Genomic DNA, 10,965 nt, shown 5'->3' with positions numbered 1-10,965 from the left:
AACCATACAAAAGCGTCACAGCACGCTAGTCCTGAAAAAGGGCTGACTTTCTCCTTGTTCCCCTATAACGATAAAATAAATCCATTGGAATATAAATAGCGTCCTTACATTTTCAGTGTATCGTCTACAGAGCAGTATAAACAAGTCACTTGTCTGTCTCAAATTTTAGTTTACACTAAATTTTGCTGCTAGTGCTTTTTCTGCAGCCTGTTGTAAAACTAGGCAAAACGAGGAGTTGATGTACCCCCCCGGGAAGATCTCTGTGTACCCCCAGTGGGACACGTATCCCCGGTTGAGAACCCCTGCCCTAGTGTGGGCCACAAAGCAACCTCAGAGGCAAATATTTATGTCCTGGGAGAAATAGTGCTGGTGTTGCTCATGGGGCTTGAGCAGTGATGAGCTGCCAAAATCTTGACAACGGGTTCCCTCCTCACCCCACGAGGGGGTCGTTGCCCACCCCCGCCCCCCCAGGACTCCTGCCCCATCCAACCCCCTCCCCTGTCCCCTGACTGCCCCCAGAACCGGGCAGGAGGGTCTTGTGGGCCACTGTAGTGGGTGCCCACCCCACCCCTAAGAGCCGGAGGGACCTGCCGGGGGGCGAGGTGGGGAGTCCCGGCGGTGCTTACCTGGGGCAGCTCCCAGGAAGCATCCGGCAGGTCCCTCTGGCTCCTAGGGGCGGGGGAGCGTAGCTGGGGGGGAGCAGGGGGAGCAGCCGCTCCCCCCACTGATCACATCAAAAGTGGCGCCTTAGGTGCCGACTCCCTGGGTGCTCCGGGGCTGGAGCACCCACGGGGAAAATTGGTGGGTGCAGAGCCCCCACCGGGAGGGCTGAGAAGCAGGCCGCGGCTTCTTGCTCAGGCCGAGGGTGGTGGAGGCGAGCTGGGGCGGGGAGCGGTTCCCTTGCGCCCCCCCCCCCCCGGGGTTACCTGCTGCGGCGCGGGCGGCCCTCCTCGCGCTCCCTCCCCCCGCCCTAGCTCACCTCCGCTCTGCCTCCCTGGGCCTGAGCGGGAAGCCGCCGCCTGCTTCTCAGCCGGTCCCGGCTTCCCACCGAACAGCTGATTCGCGGGAAGCAGTGTGGGGGGGCGCGGAGAAGCAGAGCGGGGCAGCGCGTTCAGGGGAGGAGGCGGAGGCGGAGCAGAAGTGAGCTGGGGCCAGGGGTGGGGTGGGGAGCTGCCGGTGGGTGCTCTGCACCCACCAAATTTTCCCCGTGGGTGCTCCAGCCCTGGAGCATCCCTGGAGTCGGCACCTAAGGCGCCACTTTGGGCCGCTTAAATTTAAAAGCCCGTTTAGAACCGGTTCTCCCTCGCGGAACAACCGGTTCTAAAAGGGCATCTAAATTTAACAACCTGCTCCAGCTCACCACTGGGCTTGAGGAGCATCTGTCTAGATTATAATATTGCCAACCTCAAAGGTTGAAAAACCATGACTCAATCCCCTCTTTCCCCCTCAAAAATGTTGAGCTTGGCCCCAAACCCATGAGATTAAAAAAAAAATGGAGCAGTTTTTTGGGGGTCTGTCCTCTGATATTTGAACTCCCTCCAGTGTGTGTCAATTAATGTTGCCCCCTCTCCCAAATGTGTGACTTTGGTCTCTGCTGCAGGTGTCCATCCGCCCATCTGAATATCCCCTGCCCAGCAATGAATTCTCCCCTCCCAAAACCCAGATCAATCCTGTCCCCCACTCCCAGATCTGACTGTCACCCAACCTCCACATCTGTCCTTCTCCCTTGTCTGCCCCCCTCAGCTCCTACCTGAATTCTGCCCTCAGATCTGCTGTCATCCAGCTCCCTCCATCAGTTCTGACCCCACATCTGCCCCTCAGACCCTATATCCCCTTTGCAGCTCCTGGGGTTCTTCAACACCTGAGCCAGATGAGCAGGAGAAAGAAGTGGACTCTCAGACCTGGCGGAGCTGCTGTAGTGGGGTCCCCGTTCCCAGGCTGCATGTTGCAGGGATGGGAAGGGGTGGGAGTGGGGGGGGGGCAAAGCAGAGGAGCCATCCCATTGTTCATAGTAGGGGAAAGGAAGAAAAATGAGGGAATGGATTTGCCATGAGCTGCTGGGTAGAGCTGAGCAAAAAAATCAATTTTTGATACAGTGACCAAACAAGAAAAAAGAAAAGAAAAGAAAAGAAATTGTTGCGGGTCAACCTGAAATGACTGTTTGCTTGTTTTCTTCTCAGCAAATATTCCAAAGCCATCTCACTTAAAATGACAATCTTCTTGAACTTAATTTTTTTTTCCAACCTGTTTTTGGCAGGCAAGGAGCTGGGAAAGGATTGAGATGCAATGAAGTGAAAAAAGGGACTCAACGTTTATTGCAAAATCAGGGATATTTCTGCTAGTTACAGAAAAGCAGGAAGGACACTTTCTGAACAGAAATCCCCTCATTAACAGGCCTGGGGCATGCCTGGCACTGGGCTTTGTTTTATTCTGTGCATCTCACTGGAGTTTCCCATTGACTCACTTCACATTTATTTCATATTCCCGTTATTGCTGGGGTAGTCCCCACCCAAGCCATTGGCTTGTTTGTTAACTTGAATAAAACAGGGATAGAGATGAGGAAGGGCCAGCCCATGATGGGCCTGGAGCATCATTCTCATATGCCTCATGTCTCGTTCCCTTTCTGTCACAGAGCAGAGAGAATAGACCATACGTATGTCTACACAGCAAGCAGACACCCATGGCTGGCCCATGCCAGCCAACTTGGTCTTGTGGGACGCAGCCTACCGGACTGTTTCATTGCTATGTGGACTTCTGGGCTCGGGCTGGAGTCTGAGCTCTGAGACCCTCCCGCCTTGTGGGGTTTGAGCGCCCTGCCTCAAGCTGGAGCACGGAAGTCTATACCGATATTTTTAGCTCCATAGCCAGAGCCCTGCGAGCATGTATCAGCTGATCTGGGCTCCGGACTCTCTGCCGTGGCTTTTTAATTGCTGTGTAAACGTACCCTATGCTGCTAGGAGAGTCTCCGCGGGAGCATGACCACAGAGACTAGGGAGTGAGTTACACTTCCTCAAAGCTATTTAGGTACCTATCTCTTACTGAGAATCTGGGTCTAGGAGGTTAGGAAGAGGACAAGACGAAGCTCTGAGTGAACTAGGGAGTCTTCCAGGCTCATCAAAGCTAGAAAGGAAGGGCAGATCTGCACTGCATTTTGGAGCCCAAGGGAGTGAGAGACTCAAGCTCACGGGGCTGGTGCTTGTGCTCTGAATGGTGCTGTGTGGATGGGGCTTTGAAATTTGAGGCTTGGGCTCTGAAGCCCCCTCCTCCTCCCCAGCCTTCAGGCCTGAGCTGCAACGTCTACGCACGACGTTTTGGAGCCCTCGCGCACGTCCCCGCTAGCCCGAGACCCTTGACCCAGGCTGGGATGATCCACACTGGGGCGTAGACATTCCTGAAGGGCTTGTCTCCATGCAGCACTGCACCTGTTTAGCCACACCTGGGATTGAAGCCGCATGTAGTTCAACCCCTTCAAATGCCTGCGCGGACCCTCTTAAATCAAGACAAACGATGCTTTTAAAGTCAATTAGGAGCAAGTTTAAGCTAAAGCCAGTCTTGCCAACCCCCAGTGTTCAAAAATGATGAGTCAGGGCTCCTCAAAAATCAGGAGATTTTAAAAAAAGATTGTTGTAGCAGCTAGTCATGGATCAGGACCATGTTGGGCAAGGTGCTATACAGACCCAGATTAGAAAATGACCCTTTGATGCAAAGATATTACAGTAATAAATGTTTTAATTTGTTGGAGCCTTTAGGAGTCACATTTTCAATCTTTCCTCTGCAACTTGGAGGGCTGAAAACTTCTTTTAGGTATTGAATGAATCTTCTTATTCTGTTTGTGTTATTAACGGTTAATTAATAATTACCATCACTATTATTATTTTAACGGACTGATTTAATAAGAGCGTAGATCCGATGGAATCATAAGAAAAAAAACACCAAATATCATGACAATCACAAGAAAACCACGTGTGCTGGCAACACTTAAAATTGAGCCACACCACTCTTAAGCCAAATTAAGATCATCCAGACTGGTGTTTGCTCCAGGTTCAAATTAAATCAGACCCTGGTGCAAAGCCTGCATGTAGACAAGGCTGCAGAGGCTCGGGGAGGCGGTGCAGGAAATGGCTAGAGAGAGGGGCACATTTCATGGGGGGAGGGGGTCCCAGTGGGATGTTTCCCCCCTAAGCCTCAAGGGATCAGTGTGAGGTGGACCCCTCCGCCCAAGTAGAAGAAGGGGAAAATTTTTTCCCCGTTGAAGGAGGCCAACATTATAGTCGTATGGTCATCTTCATAAAATTCCACCTGCCCCCCTTCATAATCCAGACAAACCCCGATTATCCCAGGCCTCCCACTATGGGGTTGGAGGGTCTCAGAGGAGCCGAATGCCTCCCTCCGAAGCCACCAGCGCCCTTGAGACCAGATCCCATCCTCAGGGCTAAGAGTGAGCCATTCCTTCCTCTGCACGGACTCTCTGGCAACCCCCACGGCCCACTCCCTCTGATCCCCAAACTCCACCTCCCAGTAATGTCTCCCTGAAGTGAACCCCTGGGCGCCCAGTACACAGGGAGCAAGATCAAATCTTTTGGGATTCTCGGGCAAGAACTCTTGTGGTATCTCTCCTGATCGCACAGATTTCCCGTCCGCAGACACGATGAGCCACGGGTTCGCGGTGTCAGGATCCAGAATCACATCCTCTGAGAGGGGTGAGAGAGAATCAGACCGTTAGATCTGGCTGTGTACAGCACATGGGGTCCGAAAGATCTACAGATGCTGGGCTTCTCTCCCGTAGACCATCCCTGGGCAGTGCTCCAAGTATCTAGAGCTGAGAGGGCATCTGGCCAATATTGCCAGCAACCAGAGCTTCATGCGTTCCTCATGTATCTAGGCTCAACAGCCACAGCATTTGGGGTGCTCACCACCTGCATCCCAGCTGGGAGTGCCTGGGAACTGTCATCCTCGAGGAATTGCTTTAGGAGACTCCTCAACCACCAGCGTACCGGGGAAAGGGCATCCGCTCCTGTAGCCCCTTAGTGGTGGGGCTGGTCAAAAGTGTTCCTTCCACTGAAACTGTTCCAGTGGCAATTGTGGGGTTTGTTGAAACGGAAAGGTTCTGCTTTCCTTGATTTATTTTTTTTAATTGCTATTTTTTCATTGGAAAACTAAACAACATACATCCGTGCAAAAAAAAAAAACCAGCCCAGACTGATTATTTTTCCGCCGTTGGCCAAAACTTCTTCCATTTTCACTCTCCCTTCCACCTTCCCCCAGCCCAAAAATGTTGCTTTCCAGGTTGTTGTTTGTTTGCTGGCTTTTAAGAAAGGTAACATTTTTCAGCGCAGGGGCGGGGGTCGTCTCCAATTTTCCAGTCATCTCTACTTAACAGCATGGGGCCCTTCCCCTCTGCCCAAGGCCCCACCCCTCCTTTTCTGCCCCCTCTCACCCGCTGGAGCCCAGAGTGGGCACACACACACACACCCCTGTGTGCCCCCAGCCCCAGTGCACCGGCTTCAGGGAGGAGCATGGGTGGGCCATGCAAGGCTGTTTGGGGAGGCACAGCCTTCCTCGGGTTATGCTATCCACCACGCATGCAAAAGCTTCCTCAGTCACTGGAGTGCACCAGGAAACTCATCGGCACCTCCAGTGGTTGTGAGAAAGCATCACACCATGGAGTGTTTTAGGCTCAGGGTTAGGATGGATTGATTACCTTTGAATTCCTCCAGAAGCTCACTTCTCTTAGGGAAAGTCCCATGGATGAGTTTTGGATCGGGAGCAAGAGTCATCTCTGCCTGAAACTTCCCTTCTGACTGCTAGAGATAAAAACAAACCAACCAACTAACCAACCAAACCCAGAGATTGATAATGCCTCTTCATCTGATTGTTCAATCCTAACAGGCTTTATCCTTGGTCTTTGCTTTGGTGTGCAAGCGCGGCGGGGTTGGTGTAAGCTTGAGTGTGACTGGGGGTGCCATCAGGAGAGGAATTAGTAAGAGTGAGACAGGGGGTTGCAGAGGAAGATCCAGGGAGGAACATGAACGTGGTCAAGTTCAGGCTGAATATTGGACAACGTCCAGATTGTGAGATGGGAAAGAATCAGGCTGTGGAATCGTCTCCCAAGAGAACTGCCAGGAGTGGCTGCTCCATCACTTTGGAGTGTGGACACAAGACTGGACAAAAACCTAGAAAATGGCCTGCAGGGAGAAATCTTGTCCATGGGTAGCAGGTGAAACTTCCCCTGGGGAAGGCTGGCTCCCTGTCCCACCTCTTCCACCCACGGCCCTGCCCACACTCTACCCCGGGCACTGCTCAATCCCCACCCCACCAGTGGCCGTGTCCCTCCTCTCCTCCACCCTCTCCTCTGTGGAGGCATGGCGGGGTGCGGAGGGGAGAAGTCGGCGGGGGGGTCTTGTGGGGGAAGGGTGGCGGAAAGGAGGGACACGGCCGGGACCTCCAGAGTGGGGGTGGAGTGGAGGAGAGGAGGGACTCCCCAGGCAGTGGTGGGGCCTCGGGGACGGGGTGGAGCAGGGAGGGGAAGAGGTGGAGCACAGACATGGCTTAGCCTCTCCTGGCCTATTATACCCACCACCTATGATCATGCCCTAGCCCTGGGAAGATGATACGGATGGTCTAACCGTGCCTTCCCCCTCAAAATTTATGATTCCTTGCAGTCCCTAGACAATCCACTACCTGTTCTTTGCAGTGTTGTTGTAGCCGGGCTGGTCTCAGGATATTAGAGAGACAAGGTGGAATTGATTGGGCCAACGTCCAAAGAAGAGCCCTGTGTAGCTTGCAGGCTTGTCTCTCTCACCAACAGAAGTTGCTCCAATCAAAGATATTACCTCCCCCACCACGTCTCTCTGTTTCACAACCCAGCATTTCAGGAGAACACACTCTGCCATGGGCGGCAGGTATCGTAGGCAGGGGGAGGCAGTGCCTCCCCAAACAGCCTAGCGTGGCCCCCGCCCAGGCTCTGCCTCCAGGCCAGGCCCCCTCCTGCTGTTCTCAGCGCTCTGCCCTGGCCCAGGTTGGCTGGCCTGCCTCCCGCAGGGACTTAGAGTGGCTGGTGCTGGGGCCGTGCTGCCCAGCTGCCCGGCGCTCCAGGGCTGGCCACTTTGCACACCAGAGCTGGAACCTTGCCCCCTGGCCGCCCAGCGCTGGGGCCAGGGGCAGTGGTGAGGAGCAAAAGGGGGGGGGGGAGGGGTGGCAGAAGGGGAGGAGCCTCAGGCACTAGGGGCGGGGCCAGGGGCTAGCCTTTCCCAATGGCTGGGTCACCGGCCGCCCCTGAGCCCTGCACTTAGCGGAGGAAAATATTTTCTGTAGATTTCCATTAGCCCTAACTGCACCTAAGGGTTGGGTATCATTTTTCAAAACATGACCAGATGACTTTGTTTAGTAGTCCCTGGAAAGTCATATCCTCTCAATAGCAGGTTAGGTGGCACAAGAAGGGACTTCTTGAGACCAGCCAGGGGAGAAGAAAAGCAAACCACCACAGCTTTCATTTGAATGGTGGGACTGAGGCTCTTCACACAACACACACTGAAGTGGGCACGGTCCACACAGACGTACAAGACTTGATGGCCAGACATGCTAAGAACTCAGAGCTTCCACAGCCTCTTTGTTTATTTGCAGCTTCTTCGAGGCAATTTTTTTCATTATTTACATGAAAAAATATTTTTTTTCATAATTTTGAGCCAAAAAAAATGAGAATTTGGCAGTTTGGGGCTGATTTTTGTGTGTGGCAGTTTTGGGGCAAAACTTTTTCAAGTGTTGGCACCTTTTGGGGGGCTGAATATTTTTGGTGTGTATCTGAAAACTGAAAAATAAATCAGGTTTTCATTTTAAGTCAAAATTTTCTGTGGAGAAAACAGACATCCCAATTTCCAGGCAGTTCTATTATTTGATACTCTTCCCAGAAAATAAAAAAAAATAATAAAGTACACTCTTGTTAAAAAGCAGGAATCAGCATTCAGAGACTTCACAAACCCATCCTGAGCAGACAGATTGTAATCCCTGTTAGAGACAAACCAGACGTCTGCTCTGATCAGAGGCTGTACAGCCGGTCAAAGGAGCCCTCGCAAAGCAGTAACAAATTGACCAAACACACAGCCCACCAGATCCCTTACCTCCAAGCACAGGGTCTGCAGCTACTTCTCCGAAACTCCCCAATAGCCTTCTCAAGGACGCTGGTTTGCAACTGGCTTATATACCTAGCCTCACAAACCCTCTGTTCCCAGCTCTCTCCCAGATTGCGAAACAAAATATATGTCCAGTTCGACAGGATTCCCCGCACGCCTGTTTGAGTTGAAGTTTCTCTGGCAAAAGATCTCTCTGCGCTCAGGGGAGGAGGTGTTTCTGCCTGGTTCCTCTGAGCACTGGGTGATGCAGACTCAGCAGAATTTGTGCTCATGGTTTGTAAACACCAGATTTCATACACAATCCCAGTGGTGCTGGAATACATTTAATAGTTGGGGTGCTGAAAGCCATCCCCCTTTCCCCTGTCTGTCCCCTATCCACAGAGCTGGGGCTGAGAGCAGAGTCATTTCTCTGGAAGGGTGGGACATGGATGGGGCCACAGCTGAGGGCAGGCGTTGGGCCAGCAGCAGGACCCTGGGCACAGGGCTGACAACCAGGACCCCAGGCACAGGGCTGGGAGCCAGCATGCGGGACTGGGACCAGAGCCTCGGGAGCAGGGCCAGCAGCCAGGACCCCACATGGGGGCCAGAAGTGGAGCCCGGCTGTGGGGCCAGCAGCTGGGACCCTGGGTGGGGGTCTGGGAGCGGAGCCCCATGTAAAACCCCTGCACCCCAAATCCCGCGCCCATGTACAATCTAGACAGCTGGGTGAAACAGCTTCCTGTTGGAGTATTTTCCTCGATTCACAGAAGGCAGAACTCCTTCTGTGAAGTTCAGTTCCAATCTCCTCTTCACAGAAATTAACTGAGCCTTGAGCAAGGTTTCCTGGAATGGTCTTGTGCATGTCCTTTGGCTGATTGCATTGTGTCAATTTGAATCAGTCTGTAAGTCAGAGTTAGAGACTTTGGATGACTCAAACAAGAATACCCCATGAGGTAGGGGGGCCTCATTGAGAGATCACTAGACTGGGCCTCAGGAGACCTGGGCTGTAGTCCGGATGACCTTCCTGCCTCAGCTTCCACACATGTCAAACAGCGATGATGCGAATAACCTCCTTTGCAAAGTGCTACATAAGAGCTAGATATTATCATTAAAGTGCGTGTGTTCCCCGAATTTGGAAAAGCCACATTCACCCGTGGCATAACTCCTTGGCAGCCAATAGTGTTATCGCTGGGATGCATCTGACCCTGAGGAAATCCCTCCATGCAGATCAGAATGCAAACTCCTTGCTTTGCCTGAGAGGTCCATTGGCCATTGACCCTTGGAAGCAAAGGGTTGATGGCCCATTGAAATCAACAGTGAGTCTTTCCACTGATCGTCACAGGTGCTGGATCTTATCAATTAAATGGCACAATGACCTGATGTAGGGTAGGGAGACACACGCTAAGCGAGTGCAATTGCTACCATGTTGGCAACACTTGTGCGCCATCGCTTGTGGACCTGGGGGGTGGCACTAACATAACACATGCTCGTGATGGTGCAGGTGTAGCAAATACCAGATCCAGTGTAGACTGACTCCAAGAGACAACTCTAGGCTTCCCCGCCTCCCCACAGAGAATGTTCCTACTAGGGAAAATCTCCACGCTATTCCAGTGCTTCTCAAACTGTGGGTCGGGTTGGGACCCCAAAGTGGGTCACAATCCCATTTTAGTGGGGTTGCCAGGGCTGGCTTAGACTTGCTGGGTACTGGGGCAAAAGCCCAAGCTGAGCGCTTCCGCTCTGGGTGGCGGGACTCAGGTTACAGGCCCCCTGCCTGGGACTGAAGCCCTTGGACGGTGGGGCTTTGGCTTTGTTACCCACACAAAATTCTCTGTCACTTGCTCACTCTAGGGCACCCACCTTTACCCAGTTCCAGGGCTCAAGGCTTCCACCTTTACCTAGTTCCTAGGGTTCAAGGCGTAACCCTCTTAATTTAGGCACTCATTTTTATCCCGTTCCTAGGGCCCAGGCGTAACCGTATGCTCTAGGGCACCCACCCTTACCCAGTTCCTAGGGCTCTGGCGTAACCCTGTCAATTTAAGCACCCATTCCCTCCGAGCTCCGGGCAGACACCAGTTCCCTCTGGGCCCCAGGCTTAATCTTTTGTGGGCTTACGGGGTCTTTTACCAGTGAAAGAGTCTTACACAGTAATATCCTACTTAACATCTATTTATTAACAATTACCAAAACCAGAATACAATGCTACACATACAATAAGGCAGTAAGGCAGATGAACTTTTCTTGATGGCCTGTCGGGATCAGGTCCATCTGGGGGACTCCAGTTTCTGCACGGTGTCATTGCCAAAGTGTTGAGGTCTGGCAGCTCTGATCTTTGGGACTGTGTCCTGGAGTTGGTTCCCCAAAGAACTTCCTTTTGGACCCCAGTTTTAATAGTGAAACTTGAGTCCTGCTTAGCTGTACCTCAACCAATCATTTTACTAAAATTTTACTAACCAATCCTAACAAAATTCTCCAACCTGCTTAGCTGTACCTCAACCAATCATTTTACTAAACTTTTACTAACCAATCCTAACAAAATTCTCCAACCAATCATAACCCAAAACCTTAATTAATTTACACCTAGCAAAATTAATTATATGGCAGACAGAACCAATCAAAGGACCAGACAGAGATCATACAGACAAACAATAGGGAAGTGGGGACCATAATGACAAAACAATACAGAAATGAGGATTTCCCAACCACAACTACTGATAAGTGGTCTCTTGCCAGACAGGATGCCATCAAACTAAGTTTTCTTTAACCATCTTAAGATCTGTTTCTTTATCTGGTGATAGTAGGTGCCATTGGGACAAGATCTCCTTCTTAACAACCTGATATTACATTGTTTTAATCTAAT

At 51.8% G+C, this 10,965-nt stretch overlaps 1 protein-coding gene across 1 annotated transcript; it reads right to left on the bottom strand.

Annotated features, from left to right (window-relative positions):
• Positions 1–3,892: 3,892 nt before the first annotated feature.
• On the bottom strand, positions 3,893–6,893 carry LOC125621621 (vespryn-21-like). The gene is made up of 3 exons (XM_075119101.1): positions 6,834–6,893; positions 5,702–5,804; positions 3,893–4,691 (listed from the first exon to the last, which is right to left on the bottom strand). Exons 1-3 carry the CDS (start codon positions 6,891–6,893, stop codon positions 4,186–4,188), a joined length of 669 nt encoding a protein of 222 aa, XP_074975202.1. The 3' UTR covers positions 3,893–4,185.
• Between the last annotated feature and the right edge of the window lie 4,072 nt (positions 6,894–10,965).

This window comes from Caretta caretta, chromosome 14, assembly GCF_965140235.1.
Source record: "Caretta caretta isolate rCarCar2 chromosome 14, rCarCar1.hap1, whole genome shotgun sequence".
Classification (NCBI taxonomy): domain Eukaryota; kingdom Metazoa; phylum Chordata; order Testudines; family Cheloniidae; genus Caretta; species Caretta caretta.
Note: the sequence above shows the minus strand (reverse complement) of the source record. Positions and strands in the feature narration are given on the sequence as shown.

Excerpts from the sequence above, each read along its gene's own strand:
- LOC125621621 (XM_075119101.1), bottom strand. The coding sequence starts at position 6,893 with ATGGCAGAGTGTGTTCTCCTGAAATGCTGGGTTGTGAAACAGAGAGAC. Across the intron at positions 5,805-6,833 it reads AGAGAGACGTGGTGGGGGAG|CAGTCAGAAGGGAAGTTTCA; the intron begins GTAATATCTTTG and ends TTTTATCTCTAG. Across the intron at positions 4,692-5,701 it reads GCTTCTGGAGGAATTCAAAG|AGGATGTGATTCTGGATCCT; the intron begins GTAATCAATCCA and ends CACCCCTCTCAG.